Source organism: Typopeltis vanoorti, chromosome 1 (genome assembly GCF_054136105.1).
Source record: "Typopeltis vanoorti isolate ZY-2024b chromosome 1, IOZ_Tvanoo_1.0, whole genome shotgun sequence".
Classification (NCBI taxonomy): Eukaryota; Metazoa; Arthropoda; class Arachnida; order Uropygi; family Thelyphonidae; genus Typopeltis; species Typopeltis vanoorti.
The window spans coordinates 13,808,041-13,828,787 of record NC_143549.1 but is presented as its reverse complement, the minus strand read 5'-3'; the positions used below and the strand labels follow the sequence as shown (position 1 = coordinate 13,828,787).

At 36.5% G+C, this 20,747-nt stretch overlaps 1 protein-coding gene across 1 annotated transcript in view; it reads left to right on the top strand.

The window, feature by feature from the left end:
• UbcE2H (ubiquitin conjugating enzyme E2H) overlaps nt 1-20,747 on the top strand; it is a 362,978-nt gene that overhangs the window by 238,984 nt on the left and 103,247 nt on the right. The window contains exon 5 of the mRNA XM_090412149.1: nt 12,046-12,098. Coding sequence (XP_090268275.1) covers nt 12,046-12,098 — 53 coding nt within the window. The remainder of the gene's footprint in view (nt 1-12,045; nt 12,099-20,747) is intronic.

Genomic DNA, 20,747 nt, shown 5'->3' with positions numbered 1-20,747 from the left:
ATATCACCACAATGCCTCCAGCTGAATCAATCAATGTTCCCTTCAAGGTTTGCACTGAATTTCCAAGGTTTGATTCTTGTTTTTAAACTCATTCATTTAATTTGAATAATGTTTGTGTCTTTGAGCCCTACAATTCATCTCTAAAAGCTACTCAACTTTGATTTTGTTTAAAACTTTCTTATCCTTGAGATGGCAATGAGAGCAGTGATCAAAGAGAGAGTGAAAGCAATTATACAGAGAGAGAAAATGGTTTAAATGATGAAAAAAAAAAGGAATTATTTGTAAGGAGTGAGATCGCACGGTTACGTGGAGTAATACACAGTACGAGGTGGCAGTTGGAGCACCTGCAAAACTCTTTCCAGAGTGCCTCGGCTAACGGAAATAAGCAAGTGTTTGAAAGGGAAAATAAGCGTAAGTGTGGGAGAGTTTCAGAAATGAAGGAAAGAGTGTTGTATAGTGACGTGTTATTAAGAGGTGTGGTAGATGAGATTTTAACTAAATCGTACTTACTGGGTGCAAAATTTAAGGATGTAAATGAGAATATTAGAGTGCAAAAAAAGAGGTGTGGAATTTTCGATCAACACGGTATATGTGGAATTACCATGCTGGCAAGAATGACAAGCTTAAGAGATTGCTTGGTTCAGTGCCATGGCATATAAAACTGCAAGGGCTGGATGTCGATAGAGCATGGGAAGTGGTCAAGGAGCATTTACAGGAAGTTATGGCTGATTGTATACCTAGGGTCCGAATAGTAAAACAAGTAGGGGTTAAATGGATGAATAACACCATTAAGCTTGAGCTGCAAAAAAAAGAAGCAACTGTGGAGGGAATTTAAAGAGAAAGGTGACTTGGAAGCACACGAACAGTATAAAACTCATGCCAGAAGGGTAACAAGAGTGGTAAAAAAAGCAAAAGCGGATTATGAAAGGAAACTAGCTATGCAAGCTAAAGAGAATCCCAATCAGCTCTTTCAATATGCTGCAAGCAAAAAAAAAACTGTACATGGCAGAATGATTTTAAGGAATGCCGATGGTAAGGAGGTCACTGATTCAGGCGATATAGTGGAATTACTGAGTGAGCACTTTGCAAGAGTATATCATCCAGGTGGTGACATTGAAAGAATGAGGGAACCATTAGTTTATATTGGAATTGTGATGAATGAATTGGAGGCGAATAGTCTATTACAGAACCTTAATGTGAATACATCTGTGGGACTGGATGGTATACCGGCACGGGTCTTACGTGAAGCGGCTAAAGAATTATCAGTGCCCTTGACCATGTTGTTTAATCTGAGTCTCGGGTCTTGATAGTCCCGAAGGTGTGGAAAGAGGGGAAAATAGTTCCACTGCATAAAGGGGGATCCAAGACTACCGTTGCAAATTACCGACCAATCAGCATATCAGAAGTCGTTGTCAAGATCTTGGAGAAAGTAGTCAAGGGAAAAATACAGGAATGGATTGATGAAAATGAGATACTGTATGGGGGGACAGCATGGCTTTGTGAAGGGTAGATCATGCCTCAGTAACTTGCTCAAGTTTTATATCACAGTGACAGCTGAACTGGATAAGGGTAATGGGTTTACAGTGATACTGCTCGACCTGGCTAAGGCCTTTGACAGGATACCACATGGAATTCTAATCCATAAACTGCAACAGATGGGAATGGATATAGAGTTGGTGAGATGGATAGGTGGGTGGTTGATGGAAAGATATCAGAGAGTAGTTTATTCAGGAGTAGAATCCAAAAGACGGCCTGTGATTAGTGGTGTGCTAGGTCCAAGTACAGAATAGGGTTCTGTTCTTGGACCACTGCTGTTTAATTTGTTCATTAATGATATAAGGAAGGATCTAAGAGGAACGGTTCATTTGTTTGCTGATGATGCAAAGTTGGGTGGGGCAATAGTGAATGCAGAAGATGTCAAAATATTGCAGTATGATTTGGATAGATTGGAGTTCTGGGCTAAGGAGAATGGATGTCAATTTAATGTGACAAAATGTAATGTTATGCATTTTGGGGTGAAAAGATTAGCAGCAGTATATGACATTGGTGGAACTGTACTCCAGGAGATTGAGACCAGGGACTTGGGAGTGTTGGTGGATAGGGAGATGAAGTTTAGGGGACACATTGCAAAAGTGGCTAAATCAGCTCATCAAATCACTTGGTTGCTGAAAAATACTTTGATGAGCAGAGACAAGCAAGTTATTGTACCTCTGTACCGAGCCTAGATAAGACCTCATCTTGACTACTGTGCCCAGATTTGGTCACCTAGGTTTCTTCTTGATGGGGAGGAGGTGAAGAGGATCCAGAGGCGAGTGACCAAGATGATAGCAGGTCTATGGAATGAACCTTATGAGAACAGGTTGAATATTTGTAGGTTGCAGAAATTAGTTGATAGGCAGAAAAGGGGAGATATGATTGAGACGTTCAAATTGCTAAAGGATTTCATCATCATCACGAACCATGGGATCACTGCCCATTGATGTCTGATGCCTGTTTCACTATCTTCTTCCATCTTTCTTTGTCCAATGCAGATTATGCAAACAGAAGGAAGAAACAGTAGACCACATTATAAGCGGGTGTAGCAAAATCACACGAATTGAGTGCTGTGAAAGGCACGATAATGTAGTTAAGATAATTCACTGGCATTTATGTAAAAATTAAGGGGTTTAAAGTATCTATCTAAAGACCATTGGAAGCATAAAGTTGACCAAAAAGTGATTCTGAATGAAAAAGCTAAAATACTCTGGGATTTCAAAATCCAGACTGACAAAAGCTTGGAATGTAATACACTCGATATAACAGTGGTTGAAAAAGGTGAAAACAATGGCTGTTCAGTTTATTGAAATTTCAGTACCAGGAGATAGGCGAATTGACGAAAAAGAAATTGAAAAAATTAAAAAGAATCACGAGTTGCAAGTTGAAGTTGAACGAATCTGACAAAAGAAAATGAAAGTTGTTCCCATAATAATAGTTGCCTTAGACGCCATTCCCAAAACACTGAAAAAACATCTAGAAACACTCAAGTTAGATGGATTAAAAACCGAGCATCTTCAAAAGCTGATTTGTTTGGTACAGCATTCCTATTCAGAAGGTATTTCCACAACTTATAGGCCCTTGGGTAGGGCTCGAATTAGTGGAATACAAACCAGCCTTTTACTTAAGGCTGAAAGCAAATCAAGCATGGATGAATATTATATATATAGCAGCAATGGCCACTAGGGGGCTAGCTTGCATCCACGTGTCACTTCACGCAGTACCAGGAAAAAATAAACCAAAAGAGAATAGGAGGAAAAGAAAAAAAAAGAGAAAAAAACAGGGTTAATAAAAATTAACCCGGTTTTTTTTTATTAACCCGCAATAAAAAAAGTTTAATTCGAAACACATTAAATGAAGTTGACTTTCAACAATTAGAATACTTTTAAAGTCGAAACACAATAATTTTAGTTGTTGTTATTATTATTATTATTATTTTAATGGTGTCTCCATGGAGTCAAAAGACTCATCGCAGGAGACCCGACATTGACACACTAACCATTATTTATACAATACCTGTCATACCTCTCCTTAAATTCATTCACAGTTGAAGCATTCACAACCATCTCTGGCAAAGCATTCCACCCATTCACAACCCTTCAAGCAAAAAATCTAGTCTTGACACCCTTGTTAACCACACTCTTACACAATTGGATACATTTTTAGTGTTTTAAATAGCCAGTACCCTAAAATCCACTTCACAATGGAACAGAAAGCTAATGACTGTCTGCCTTTCCTGGATACGCTAATCACACGGCTTCCAGGTGCCTCCTTATCTTTTTCTGTCCACATATACAGGGAGATATTTACACCAACAGTCACACCATCATCCAGCTCAACAGTATGATATCCTAAAACACTAACTCACAGACCTAGAGCTATTTGTTCCAGTGACAATGCTCTTACTAACTGAACTCGCTCACTTATGTCACACCTTCTTAGCCAATGGCTATGATCTCCATAGGATAGAAAAAATAGTAAATACTCCTTAGAAATCCCCTGCATTGCCTAGCACACAAGACAGCAGCAAAACTGTTACTATCCTATACGTTGAAGGCACATCTGAAAAAATATCTAAAGTTCTCAATAAATATCACCCATGCACCATATTTAAACCTTATGTCAAATTGCAACTTTATCCATTCACATACTCCCTTCTTTATCGTATCCAGGAGTTTATGAAGTGTCCTGTTCTTGTGACTAAGCTTACTATAGACAGACAGGAAGAACTGTTGACATCCATTGGTGAACATAAAAAAATAAAACAAAAATACATCTGTCGCTATTGTTATGGCAAGTCAGGTCTAACAGACCATGCCTTGAATACCACTTCACAGAGGTTCAATAGGAAGAAAACGAAAGTGCTACACAGAAGTCATAAGTCAGAGAAATTGTTTTTGGAATCAACAGCAGCTTTAAAACATACTCCAGATGTCAAAAAGTATGGCAGTATAAATAAATTTACCAAAAATCTGGGATTAATTAATACTCATTTCCTCTCTTTTTCTAACATAGATGACACCTAATTAGGACTTTAGTTCCTTGTGTTCTCCATTACAATTTTTAAGCTTGTCTGACTGTTATACCAAAATGTTGTTTTGCATACTGTGACAAACTGTTTTTGTGCTCTGAAGATGCTGGATATATCAGCAAGTAAATTAATAAATATTATTTTCTTATTGGAGATGGAAGAGGATAGCTTAATTGTGAGTGATTAGGAGGTATTTGAGGAAATAAATAATCTTGATGTTAATAAGGCGATAGGATTTGATGACATATCACCACACATCTTAAGGGAATGTTCCAGGGAACTGGCAGTAGCATTGGCATGCCTGTTTAATAAGAGTTTTGCAACAGTATGGGTTCCAAGGGAGTGGTAGGAGGGTAAAATTATTCCACAGCATAAAGGTGGTGATAAGGCTGTAGCTTCAAATTATAGGCCGGTCTGTATATCTGAAGTTGTGGTGAAAGTCCTGGAGAGATTGGTGAGAAGTAGGATACAGAAATGGGTTGATAACAGCAGTATTCTCTGTGGTTATCAACAGGGGTTTGTTAAGGGGAGATCATGTTTCACTAACTTATTATGTACTATAACAAGGTGACAAATAGCTTGGACAGAGGAGATGCATATACAGTCATGTACTTGGATTTTGCAAAGGCTTTTGATAGACTGCCACATGACAAGCTCTTAAATAAATTAAAACAGATGGGATTAGATAACAGACTTCTGTGTTGGATCAGTGACTGGCTTGCAGATAGGTATCAGAAATTTGTATATGAGAGTGCAGTATCTCGAAAGAGAAAGGTCACCAGTGGTGTGCCGTAGGGATCAGTTTTGGAGCCATTGTTGTTCAATTTGTATGTTAATGATATTGGGTCGGGTTTAACTAGTGATATCCAGCTGTTTGTGGATGATGCAAAACTGGGGAGAGAGCAATGTACAGTCAGGCTGATGTTAATGCCTTAGAAGAGGACTTGAATAGATTGCATGAATGGGCAGGTAAGTGGAATTGTCAGTTCAATGTTGCCAAGTGTAAGGTTTTGAGATCTGCTAAGCAACGATGGGATGCCAAGCATACACTTGGTGGAGAAACACCAAGCAGGTGTTTCTCCACCAAGGCCATTGCTGAGGAGATGAGAGATCTAGGAGTGATGGTGGACAAGGACCTGAAATTCAGGGGTCACATTGCACAAGTTGTGAAGACATCACATGAAATAATGGCAAGGATGCAGAGAACCCTGACATGCATAAATAGAGAGGTTATGATTCCATTGTATAAGACCTTGATCAGGCCTCATATGGATTATTGTGCACAGATTTGTTTGCCAGGTTTTCATGGTGACGAGGATATGTTGGAAAGGGTACAGAGAGGATTCACAAAGGTAGTCAGTGGTCTTTGGAATGTGGAGTACAAGGACATATTGAGAGAATGCAAGTTTCAGAGCCTTGTGAATAGGAGGAAGAGGGGGATATGATTGTGACATATAAGCTGGTCAAGGGGTTGTTATTATTATTATTATTATTATTATTATTATTAAACAAGACCTCATGGAGTCAAAGACTCATCTAGGAGGTCCTTTTATCTCACACACATCTCATCATATCGGGTCTTAAACACCTTTAAACTCCTTGCAGACACCACACTCTCAGGCAAGGCATTCCAATCATTCACAACTCTGCACGAAAAAAACCTGTCTCTCACTCCCCTACTCACACCCTCTTTATACAGTTTCCGGGGATGACCTCTGGTTCTCCCCTGATTTCCCACTATTCGCTGTAGAACTTCTCCACCATTGATCCTATAACAACCCCTTACCAACTTGTAGGTTTCTATCATATCTCCCCTCTTCCTTCTCTCCACTAGATTCTGCAAATTACATCTTTTCAATTTTTCCTCATACTCGACATTCCAGAGGTCAGAAACTACCTTAGTCAGTCGCCTTTGGACCCTTTCCAACACCTCTTCATCCTTCTGAAAACCAGGTGACCAAATCTGGGCACAATAGTCCATGTGTGGCCTAATCAAAGCCTTATACAATGGAACAAGAATCTCCCTACTTCTACACGTCAGTGTCCTCCGCATCATTCCCAGAAGTCTTTGTGTTGTCTTCACAATTTTGGCGATGTGTCCCCAAATTTTAGATCCTTATCCACTATCACTCCCAGATCTCTTATTTCCTCTACTTCCAACAATATATTCTCACCAAGTATAAATTCTGCATCCCATCTTTGTTTTCCAAATTTTAAAACCTTACATTTTGCAACATTGAACTCACATCCCAATTTGCTTGCCCAATCACTCAATTTATTATTATTATTATTATTATTAAACAAGACCTCATGGAGTCAAAGACTCATCTAGGAGGTCCTTTTATCTCACACACATCTCATCATACCGGGTCTTAAACACATTCAAACTCCTTGCAGACACCACACTCTCAGGCAAGGCATTCCAATCATTCACAACTCTGCACGAAAAAAACCTGCCTCTCACTCCCCTACTCACACCCTCTTTATACAGTTTCCAGGGATGACCTCTGGTTCTCCCCTGATCTCCCACTATTCGCTGTAGAACTTCTCCACCATTGATCCTATAGCAACCCCTTACCAACTTGTAGGTCTCTATCATATCTCCCCTCTTCCTTCTCTCCACTAGTCTCTGCAAATTACATCTTTTCAATCTTTCCTCATACTCGACATTCCAGAGGTCAGAAACTACCTTAGTCAGTCGCCTTTGGACCCTTTCCAACATCTCCTCATCCTTCTGAAAACCAGGTGACCAAATCTGGGCACAATAGTCCATGTGTGGCCTAATCAAAGCCTTATACAATGGAACAAGAATCTCCCTACTTCTACACGTCAGTGTCCTCCTCATCATTCCCAGAAGTCTTTGTGTTGTCTTCACAATTTTGGCGATGTGACCCCTAAATTTTAGATCTTTATCCACTATCACTCCCAGATCTCTTATTTCCTCTACTTCCAACAATATATTCTTACCAAGCATAAATTCTGCATCCCATCTTTGTTTTCCAAATTTTAAAACCTTACATTTTGCAACATTGAACTCACACCCCCATTTGCTTGCCCAATCACTCAATTTATTCAAGTCTTCTTGCAAGGCCACAACATCTTCACTACTCTTTATGGTTCTTCCCAACTTTGCATCATCTGCAAACAACTGAATATCTCCATCCAAATCTTCGCCAATATCATTAATATACAAGTTAAATAGTAATGGCCCTAAAACAGATCCCTGAGGCACTCCACTAGTGACTTTCCTTTTCCTGGATATTGCACCCCCATACACAACTTGTTGATACCTATCAGATAGCCAGTCTCCAATCCAATGCACTAATCTAATATCCAACCCCATCTGCTCTAGTTTGACTGTCAACTTATCATGAGGCACTCTATCAAAAGCTTTTGCGAAATCCAAGTATATTACTGTGTATCCTTCTCCTCTGTCCAAGGAAGCAGTCACTTTATTGTAATAAGTAAGTAGATTACTAAAACACGACCTCCCTTTAGCAAATCCATGCTGTCCATCAAAGATTATACCATTGTTGTCAACCCAACTCTGGATTCTAGCTCTCACAAGCTTCTCCAACAACTTAACCACAACACCCGACACACAGATAGGCCTATAGTTTGATGCTTGAGTTCGATCACCTCCTTTATGAAGTGGCACAATCTTGCCCTCCTTCCACTCTTTAGGGACTTGACCAAGTGCAAGACTCGTATTAAAAAAATATGTCAAGGCAGGTGTCAACTCTCTGGCACATTCCTTCAGAATACGTGGTGATATATTATCAAGTCCCACAGCCTTATTTACATCTAGTTTACTCAACTCCCCAAACACCTCTTGCTCACTTACAGTCAGTCTCTCCTCCCCATCATCAACTGCTCTTAATCTCTCCATGAAGTCACATTCACAAGATTGAAAGATCTTTATGAACTGCTCATTAAGTATCTCCACCACACATTCTGCAACAGCTGTCTTTATACCATTTCCTCCAATCAATGTCATCCTTCCATAATCCTTATCAGGAAGACATTTTTCATAGAATGGGAGAGGGGAATAGAACAAGAGGCCATTGCTGGGAACTGTATAAGTAGGGTGTGAGCAAAGGAGTGAGAAGTAGGTTCTTTGCATGGAGATGGTTGGTGTGGAATGTTTCCTGAGTGTGTTGTGAATGTGGACATATTGAATCAGTTTAAGATGCGGTTGGATGAGCATTGTCTGCAATAGTGAGTATATCTCCCATGATGAGTCTCTGACTTCATGGAGGTCAAATGTTGATAATAATAATTATCATTCTGTGTTGTCATTGTTGAGTTAGCTGCACAAATCAGAGGATATGTTAAGCGGAAGTTGATCGGTTTGAGAGTAAGAGGGATAATTTATCTTATTTAATTTCCATGAAGGCAAGATTAAATAGGATCTTTGTATATGTTTATTTCATAATGGCAATTTCCTATGGCAATACATTCTAAGTGAACTGTGATGATCAGATATCAGTTACCTTATTGCTTTAAGGGATGTATTTTAATTGCATTGTATACAACCGTATTTCACTGGTGAGATTTTTGTTGATATTATTATGTCATCCTACCTTAATGCCTCTCTTCTTCCTCAGTTCCTTACTTTTAAACCAACCAACCAATCATTAGTTTCACCTTCCATTTTGACAATTTATCCAAAACATCCACTATCATTCTCAATGCTGACATGTTATGTATAGAATTTTCTTGTATTTGTAATGATATATTTCAAATAAATAAATAAATGGTTTAATACATCTAAAGGAAATTAGAATTTATTAACATCTGCTGTATATTTTGCTTAACATGAGCATCATTCAGTGAGAGAGGAAATGAATTACAACATTCATAAAGGTTTTTTAAAATTTGGAAAACGAAGATAGGATGTAAAATTTACTGTTGGTGAGATATATTGTTTGGATATGGATAAAATAGATTTTGGGATGATGATGATGGATATTGCCAAAATTGTGAGGACAACACAACAAATTCTGGCAATGATGTGGAAAACACTGATTTATAAAGGTAAGGAGATTCTGGTTCCATTATATAAGACCTGGATTTGGCCACATTGGACTACTGTGCACAGATTTGGTCACCTTGTTTTCAAAAGAATGAAGATGTGTTATAGAGAGTCCAGAGGCATTTGACTAAAATAGTTTCTGATCTCTGACATGTTAACTATGAAGAACAGTTGAGAAGATGTAATTTGCAGAGTCTAGTGGATAGGAGGAAGAAGTGTGATATGACGGAGATCTACAAGTTGGTAAGGGATTGTTATTAGGATTAACATTGAAGAGGTTTTTCATAAAATAAAGATGGATGAAGAACAAGAGATCATCCCTGGACGATGTATAAGGAGGGAGTGAGAAGCAGTTTTTTTCCATTGGAGAGTGGTGAATGATTGGAATGCATTGCCTGAGAGTGTGATGTCTGCAGAGAATTTGAATGTATTTAAGGCATAGTATGATGAGCTATGTGTATGACAAAGAGACCTCCTAGATGAGTTTTTGACTCCCTAGGGTTCTTAGGATAATAATAACATAAAAGCAAGTTAAACAGAGATACTTGCTTCCAAGTATCTCTCAGCACAGCTGAGTGAGCAAAAAAATATTAAAGTTCCAAGGGGTCAGATATACACATTTGTAATTAATAATAATGATAAAAAAAATTATGAAAACTTATGGCTATTACCTCCCAAAATTTGGAGATAGACAATGCAGTCTGTCCAATTAAGATTACGGTGATGACAGTGTTTCACACATTTCAAGGAACAGATGAACATATTTAAATATACTATAGTGTAACATCTTTGACTCCACTGAACTCTGTCTAGTGTTGATGGCATAAGAAGCAAGGCCTGAATCCTCTGATTCTAGAAATCTTATGTAATCTGATATTCTTCAATTCTAATCCAGCTGAAGTTTTATATAGCAAATATAAAAAATCTTTATATAGCAAATGTTTTAACAACAGACATAATAAAAACGAACTTATTTACATAACTAAGCTTATTTGTATACTAGGTTAATGTGTAAAAAAAATTACTGAATATTACAAATTTCGAAATGTACCAAATCTTTATTTCATCCATCATTATTAATAATGGAGTGTGCAGTGGTATGGTTCTGTACACCATACCACTGCATACCCCCAAAAAAGCACTGCTTATTACCATTTATTATACAGGATGTTTCATATTTTCTGTAGGAAACCTGCTGTATAAGAATTTATTTTGGGAAAATATGGGGGAAAGCAAAATAAAATGCAATATATTGTTTTATTTTACCTCTTAATCATCAACTAGCAGGATAGAAACAATGCTTAGTTATTATTATTATCCATTATTAAATGTTATCGTTCAAATACTGAAAAATCTGCCATTGAATGTTTATATTTGACTGTTAGTCACTTGAAGTTTATTGCAGATTTGTACCTAAATTAGGAAATGTTATACTGTCAGTTCCTCATGACATTTTTTGCAAAATTATCAGTTTGTAGTTAAGTTTGAAAGTTCTGTAGAACTTTCAAAACTGTAGTACATTTAACCAAGTTAATATGACATCTGAATGATCTGTATTATGAAACACACTTTTCTTAATTTAAAGGATTGTGCTGTAATTTGAATTGAAATACAGGCAGTCCCTGGATTACGAATGAGATATGTTCCTGAGAACGTCTTTTAAGTCGGATTTGTATGTAACTCGGATCCCTGATGAACAGTGCATATACGATAATAATAACATTATCATGTTATTGGCTCATACTATAATGGCTCATGTGTGATACCCCTGTACTGTAACAATAAGTTACAGAAACTATTGTGCTCTTTTAATTCAAACAAACAGAATATAAAAATAAACTCATACAAAAAATTTAAATAGGAGAAATTTCAAAAAAGAATATTAATGGTTGCATCAATGTCTTGCTTACTGGATAATGCATTTCTGAGGCAAAAAGATAGGCTAACCTTTAATTAATCAGAAGATGATGGAGATAGCGCTAGAGAGGATGGACCTGGTGCTAGAGAATCGGGAATTGATTCTGTTTCATAAGCAGTATTTTAAAAGGAATTTCTTTTACGAACAATAACTTTCCACAGCAGGAATAAAACAGTTCCAGAATCAATCTTCAAACATGGCAAGTGTGACCCAGGCCCTTAAATTTTGCTTCCAAATAACGGGAAGAGCTGCTTTAATAATGTGGTGATGTGCGGGTTTGCTTACATGAGCGAAAGAAACTAGTTCCTGAATTATTGATCTAATTATTTAATTATTAAGTATCCTTATGGGGAGCCTGTTTGTAAGTATGGAACATAACTCGAGTTGTCTGTAACCCGGGGACTGCCTGTATTAGTAGCTCTTTTAAATATTTAATTGAAGAAATAAAGCATTGTTTCATCATAATTGGATAATTTGATTTCGATTTGAGTATTTAAAGTAATACTGACCGCTAAATTATTTTTGCAGGTCTGGTACAGTGTGTTTGGATGTTATAAATCAGGCATGGACTGCTCTCTATGGTAAGTCCATGACTGTTTGCCTTAAAACCTCATTTTCTCAAATGGCTGGTACATTTTATCTGTATTCATGCTCTTGTGTTTTGTAGCCTACGTTACATTTTGTAATGTTTTATAACCAATCTCACAGATTTTTATTGAATTCATAAAGTAGAATTTCCTTATCAGAAATTTTAAATTGTTGAATTCTGAACATAACTGCATTCCAGACCAACTCATACAGCACTGTCTTGAAATGTCTCTTGTTTAGTAGTGACACACACACACTTGTTATTAGTCTAGCAGTGATGTCTGATTGATGAAGTTATTTATAAATGGATTTCGGTAATGAGTGATCACTAGGATATCTCATAGTGCAGTTGGAAGAACAACACGTGCCTCATATGAAAAAAAGTCCTGGGTTCAAATCCTATAACTTGATTTAAGATCTTTCAACTGGAGGCGAGTTAGATCTCAGAGGTAGAAGAGTACTTTTTCTTCTACAGAGCAAGCAAGCTGGAAAGCAAACACTTGTAAATTAATAGACAAGTCTTTGGATTCCGTGGAAGTGTCACACAGAAATAATTAATTGCAGTTCTTCTGATCTATCTCTTCTCATATACTTTGAGAAATGATGTGTGTGTGTATGTACATGGACTGGGGGTGCTTAAGGGTCAAAGCTGTATAACCGAGAGGAGACCTCCACATAGCTTTCAAAGGAATGCAGAGAACCGATCAGAGCTTCTGACCTAATGTCCAATCCTCACTTTCTCGTTGTGCACCCTGTTAGGTATCTATCTAGATACTGAATGAACAAGGATGGGATATCCAGACTGGATACCAGCACCTTTAATAAAAATAACATATAGATATGACACATTCAGATACTGGATCAAGGGTGAAAGCTATGTAACTGAGAGGAGACCTCCACATAGCCTTTAAAGGAATGCGGAGAACCGACCAGGGCTTCTGACCTAATGTCCAATTCTCACCTTCTCATTGTGCACCCTGTTAGGTATCTACCTAGATACTGAATGAATGAGGATGGGCTGACAATTTGGGATTTACCTGATCAAATTGTATTCTTATTGGTTTAAAATAAAATATAAAATGATGGTACATCATCACAGAATTTCATGCCAGCAGGGGCGTTGCCCGGTTAAACAAGGTCTGTGTTGTTTTCGCCAAAGAACCAGAGTGAACAGCAAAAAGTCAGCTACTGGAACAAATCCTAAAACACACCCCAACTCAATATCACCAGAGTTCAAGATCAGTACTATCAACGTAAGAAGCCTGAATGGCAAAGAAATGGAGCTAGCTGAGGAATTAGATAAGTACTTCCTCAGATTAAAAGCTCGACATAATAGGGGTGACTGAAACAAAAAAAGACAAACTGGTGAGATCTTTCTGAGCAATAAATACAAAATGTTATACTCAGGCAATGACAATCAAGAAAAAGGAGTAGCCATAGTATTCAACACTAAATACAAGGCTAATCTTCTTGAATGGCATGTGATATCAAGTAGAGTGATGTGGGGAAATATCAGAATGGGGAACTGGACAATGAGAATTATTATGCCTATGGTATAATAATTCTCATTATTATACCATAGGAAGGTTCTAAGGTAGAAGTGGAGGAATTTTTTGAGGTTTTAGAGAAAGCAATTCCCACAATCAAAAATGAAAAGTTGTTCTTGTTATGGATCTAAAAGCAGAATAGGAAATGATTATCAAACGTACAAAAATGTTTTGGGAAAATTTGGAGAAAAGAGCAAAGCTAATAATAATAATAATTATTATTATTATATGACACCTCCAGGGAGTCCAGAGACTCATCGAGGTAGGGCACTATGAACTCTACAATTCTGTCCACAATCCACCAACTACCATCATCTATGCCAATGCCATCTACAACCCACCTACACCACTACTAGTATTTTCACAGACAATCATAAACATCCATGCTTATGACGGGATTCGAACCCACAGCCTTTTGGCTGGAGAGCAGATATTCTAACCACTCGGCTAACAAGGCCTGCAGAATGGCAAATACCTGTTGGATTTCTGCTCAGGACATGGACTGATTATTATCAACACAATGTTCGAACATAAAAATGTGCACAAATTCACGTGGAGAGAAGAGCAAGGAATAAGAAATGTCTCATTGACTATGTCATTGTTGATAGTGATGTTTTCTCTCTGGTGCTGGACACTAGTGTGTACAGATTTGAAATTGGAAGTCATCACCATTTAGACTTGAGCAGTATAAAATTCAATTTCATATTGAAAAGAAGAACATGTAAAAACGTTTTAAAGCAAATAAAAGTTGAGCAGTTCTCAGATGTGAACTGTAGACTAAAATATACAAACATTATTCAAGAAAAAGTGAAAGAGTTTGAGACAGGAACCAAACCCTGGTGGTTAAGTGGGAAGCGCTGAAGAAAACACTGACTCATTCAGCCAGAGAGGCATGTGGTGAGGTTCTCTGCAAGGATAAAAAAAATCAGAACTCCATGGTAGACACAGGAAGTTAAAAAGGCAGTGAAGGAAAAGAAGAAAGCACATCAAAAGTTCCTGGCAAATAAGTCAGCTTGTGCTCTTAGAGAATACAAAATGCAAGAAAGCAAACTAGCTAAACAAAAGTCATGGGAAGACTTTGGTGAGAACATAGAAAATAAATATCAAGAAGGTGGCAAGATATTCTGGAGGTCGTTGAAGAAGCTCAAAAATGGAGGAAAGAGTGCTGTAAAATGAATTAGAGATGATTAAGGTGACATGAAAACTGGAGAAAAAGATATCCTTGAAATATCAAGTAATTACTTCAAAAAATTGCTAAATGAAACAATCATTGACAGCACAGTGGTAAAAAAACACTGACCAGGCATTCAATCATGAATACATATTCATACTTGAAGTAGAAAAAGCCATTAAAAGCCTGAAATGGGAAACGGCAGCTGGAGTAGATGATACTCGACCAGAAATGCTCAAGTATAGAGGTATATTTCTGAACTGTGCAGTGCAGCCACTGCACAGTTCAGAACGCCTGGACAGGGGAACGAATTCCAGATGATTGGAGTAGAGCTCTCATAGTACTCATATATAAAAAAGGAAAATAAAACTGAATGTAAGAATTACAGAGGTATTTCTCTACTGAGTGTTCCTGGTAAGTTTTATAGATGTATACTTGAAAAATGATTGAGAAGGATTGTGGAAGAGAAGCTTGGTTAAGAACAAGCTGGATTCAGGCGAAATAGAGGCTGTCAGGATCAGATTTTTGCTTTACGACCAATAGTTGAGAAATCATGGTAATATAACCAGATAAATTCAGATAAAGATCTGTATTTAAGTTTTGTAGATTTGATAAAGCATATGACAAGGTGCAAAGTGAGAAACTATGAGAGTGGTCTGAAAAGTTCTATGCCTCGATCATAGATAGCAACAGTATTCGCAAAAAAAATTTTTTTTTCTAAGTTGATACATTTTATAAGCATCCATGTGAAATTGCAAGTGATTCTGTCAAGTAATCTGTTTTATACAGCTGTATGAAAGCAAAAGTGTTTTCTGTATCCCTTGAAATGGATTAAATTGAATATTGTACGGTTATAAAATTCTTTGTAAAAAAAGGTTTAATGCCAAAAGAAATTCATTCGAACTTCATAAAAGTTTCTGGGCACTCTTCTCTTTCATTTTCAACAATTAAGAAATGGGCTGATGAAACAGTTGGTATCAATGGCAATGTCATATTAAAAACATTGAAATTAGGAAGTTTAAACATTACCATAGGCATTTGAAAAGAACATGTAGGATATATTTTGCATGAAGAATTGCAAATGAAAAAGCTTTGTGCAAGATGGGTGGCACACATAGCAGATCAAAAACGCACTTGTATGAAAATCTCTGAACAGTGCTTGGAGCATTTTAACAAGAATAAAACTGATTTTGTGCATCGATTTATTACTATGGATGAGACTTGGATTCACCATTACACACCAGAATCCAAACAGCAGTAACAGTGGACAGAAGCTGGTTGTTCAGTGCCAAAGAAGACAAAGTCGGTTCCATTAGCAGGAAATGTTTTGGGATGCTAAAGGCATTTTGTTTGTTAATTATCTTGAAAAGGGTAAAACAATAACTGGGGAATATTATTTCGATCTTTTAACCAGACTAGACATAAAAATTCGTGAGAAAAGACCTGGTTTGCAGAAGAAAAAATCATTTTTCATCAGGACAATGCACCTGCCCACAAAATCGTTTTGGCAATGAAAAAATTAAGGGATCTGCTCTATGAATTGTTGGAACATCCCCATTCCCCAGATTTGGCTCCCTGTGACTTCTATCTCTTCCTAAAACTAAAACTCTTCCTCACTGGTCAGCATTTTTCTTCAAATCAAGAGGTGATTGCAACTGTAGAGGAGTATTTTGCAGATCTTACTGAAAACCACTACAGGAGCAGAATAATGGTGCTGGAGCATCCCTGGATAAATGTATTAGTCTTAAATTAGATTATGTTGAGAAATAAAAGTAATTTTATAATTATAAATTCGTTTTTTCATTGCTAGGCCGAGAACTTTTCAGCCCACTCTCGTGTTCAACATGCTACAGTTATATGGTGTTAATGGGGCATTATATCAAGCAATGCTTAGTGTTTATTTGAGTTGTAAATCAGCAGTTAGAATTGAAGGAAGTACAGGAAGATGGTTTAATGTTAAATCTGGTGTCAGACAAGGATCTACATTATCCCAACTGTTATTCATTATCTATGTGGATCGCATTATGAAGGAAAGTGTTATTAAACCTGATATTAAAATTGGAGATGTTAATGTCTGCTCTTTGCTTTATAAAGAGGATGTTATACTTCTAAATAAATCCACTATAAGTCTGCAAAGTTCCCTGACTAAATTGAATAATGTTGTAATAGATATGATATGACAAAGACAATGAAAATAGGCAGAAGCATTGAAAATATCAGCTGCATTGTGAATGGAGAACCTATAGAACAAGTGAATCATTTTAGCTATTTAGGCACGATATTTAGTGAAGATGGTAAATTGAATATGGAAATAGACAATAGAATCAACAAAGCTGGTATGCTAGGAAGTCAACTGAATAAATTTATGAGTTAATTACAATAAGAGAGAAATTAGCCAAAACACTAAATTAGCTGTATACAAGAACGTGTTCAAACGAATTTCAATTTATGGATCTGAGATCTGGATTAGAAGTAAAACACTTGACCAAAGACTGGAGACCACAGTTGTGAGAGTCCTTAGAAATATTAGGAATGTGAACAGATGCCATCAATGGTAATATAATACAGATATTAGGAAAGAACTTGACATTGTTAGCATCATGGTATGTGTTGGCAAAGCCTATTCCTGCCAGGTTGGTAGGAAAAAGATCCAGAGGAATCCACCAAGATATAGGTGGATTAATACCGTAAAAGATCCAGAAAGATCCACCAAGATATAGGTGGATTAATACCGTAAAAAGTGCCTTAGAAGATGAAATATAAGATTTGAAATTTGGAGTCTTGACAGGTAACAGATTGATTTGGAGGAAAATTGTAGATAGGAAGTTAGTAATGATGTAAATTTTTCATGTAGCACTATCATATCCTGTATACCCCTTGATTTTACATGTCAGGAATTTAATGATATACGGACTGGGAATTAGAAACGAATGAGGAGAAAAACTATTGAAGTTCTACATTGAAAGGGAATTGGCAATTACTAACACTATGTACAAGCAGCACAAGAGGGAGACTATACACATGGGTAGAGCCTTGGAATCAATGTAAGAACCAAATCAATTGCAATTTAATCGACAGAAGATGGAAGATACTAATCAATAACACCAAAACACTATCACGTGCAGACTGTAGATCAGACCATCAATTATTAATTTCTAATCTAAAGATCCATCTGAAAGCAAACAAGAATAAAAACAACAAAAGATATGACTTTTCACAAATGGACAACAAATATACAATGGACATTGAATCAGAGCTCAAGAAACAAAAAAAACACACCTCAAGAACAAAACACTGAATCACCCTGGACATACCTAAAACAAACCATTGCAAAATCTGCCAAAAACATCCCAATAAAAAAAAAATGGTGGTAGTCCATAGATTACAAAATAAACCCTAGAACTAATTGAAAAAGGAAACAAATTGAAACAATAGATTGGCAAAACCCAAATTACCTGAACCTGAATAAAACTATTAAGAAATCTTGTCAAAAAGGTAAAAACAGCTATATCCAAAATATCTGTAAAGAAATACACTTCAACTCTAATGAAACAATAGATTTATTCAAGAAGGTTAAGGATATAACCAAAAAATTCAAACCAAAGCTTAATATAATTGCAGAGGAATATGGCAAGATCTTAAATGACATTAATGACATAGCCAAAAGATGGAAAGAGTATTGCACCAAGCTTTATAAGGACCCAGCTATTCAACAAAGAAGCTATCAAATACATGGAAACAGAACTAGAGATCCTCAAAAGTGAAGTAGAACAAGCAATCAAAAAATTACGGAATAACAAAGCTCCAGGTCCTAATTCAATATCAGCTGAAATGCTGAAAAACCTTGGAGAGAATGTAGTCAACTGGATATATGATTTATGCAACAAAATCTGGAAGATGGCCAAATGTCTGGACTAGTTCTGCCATTATCCCAATCTACAAAAAAGCCATTCACAACAAATGTGAAAACTACTGCACCATTGCCCTTATCTCACATACTAGCAAAATTTTACTACACATTATTAAGGAAAGATTATAGAAAAGTTTTATAGAGCATCAAATCTCAGAATAACAAGCAGGATTCAGAAAATGTAGAGGAACTAGAGATCATATATCCAATATCAAATAATCGTAAAAGCAAGGGAATTCCACTTAAGCCTTTATCTATGCTTTATGGATTACTCCAAGGCCTTTGACTGTATGAGGTGGGATATCATGCAAGAATCAGAAATACCAAACCATCTATACTCTTTTTCAGGTTATCTTGGAAGTAGAGGAATGAACTACGTTTCCGGCTTTTCTTACCATTCGTACTATAGGCTTATGCAGCATAAGCTTACAAAGTATCTCACGATGCGTTCTCGCATCGTGAGATACTTTGCATATAATTAATTTACTACTTCCTTACTTGTTGATGTTAGAATTATGTTTCATACCATTAAATTGTTACAGGGAACTTATTTTTGGAAAATGCAATTATCTATCACATGGTCTCTGGTGACTTTACCCTAAACATTGCAGACCACATGGTAGATAATTGAATTTTCCAAAAATAAGTTCTCTGTAACAATTTAAGGGTATGAAACATGATTCTAGCATCAACAAGTAAGGAAGTAGTAAAATAATTATATAAAGTACCTCATGATCTGAGAACGTAAAAAATTTAAGGAAATATTTTATGCATCATAAGCCTATAGTACAAATGATAAGAAAAGCCAGAAATGTGATTTATTCTGCTACTTCCAAGATAACCTGAAAAAGAGTATAGTAACCCTAATAAAGAACTGATATCAAGGAAATCAAACAACAGTAAGAATTGAAAACTCAGTATCCCCTGCATTCCAGTTTGAAAAAGGATCAAGACAAGAATGCATACTCACTATTCAACCTTTACAGCAAAACTATAATAAAAAGATCTCTAGAAAAGTGGAATGGAAGCATTAAATTAGGTGGCCGAACAATCACCAACCTAAGATACTCAGATAACACAGTGATAATAGCCACAAATGAACAGGAATTAAAATCCATCCTAAATCAATTAGTTTACGAATAAATCAAGAGATAAAACCAAAATAATGATTTTAAACATTATTGTTTAATGAATTAGTAATGATGTAATTTTTTTTTTCATGTAGTACTATCATATCCTGTACACCCCTTGAGGGTACATGGCAGGAATTTGATGATGATGATGATTTTAAACAATGCAGAAGAGATAGATATAGAAAGAATTGAAATTGTCGACAATTTCAACTACCTTGGAGTGATGATAATAAAAAAAAAAAAGGAATGTAAAAAAGAGATAAGAAGAAGAATAGCACTAGCTAAGAAAGCGATAACTGATTTAACTAAGATCTGGAAATACAGGCACATCTCTAAAAAGACCAAAATTAAGCTTGTAGAAACCTTAATTTTTTTTCAATCTTTCTCTATTCTTCTGAGTCTTGGACGATGACAAAAGATGATAGAAGAATTGAGGCGTTTGAGCTCTGGTGCTGGAGAAGAATGTTAAGAATGTCTTGGACAGAAAAACAAAAGTATCCTAGAACTGAATATCCACACAAGACTGATAAACATAATTGACAAGAGAATTGTTCAATGTTTTGGACACATATGTAGAAGGAAAGGCAGCTGCCTGGAAAAAATAATCCAGGGTAAGCTGTGTGGAAAAAGAAAAAGAGGATCCCCAACAGATGGATTGACCAAATATTAATAATCATTGGATTTAAACTAGAACAAGCAATAAGAGAAACATAGGGGAGAAAGAAATGGTGAAGCATCATCAGGAAGGTTAGGAGTTCTCAGGCATGAGGAGATCCGATATATGTGTTGATCCCATACATTAGAGATTGAGAGACCTATAAGCCCATCAGCATTGTGTATGTGGATTGCAAATGACTGGGATTTTTTTTGAAGAGTTGTAG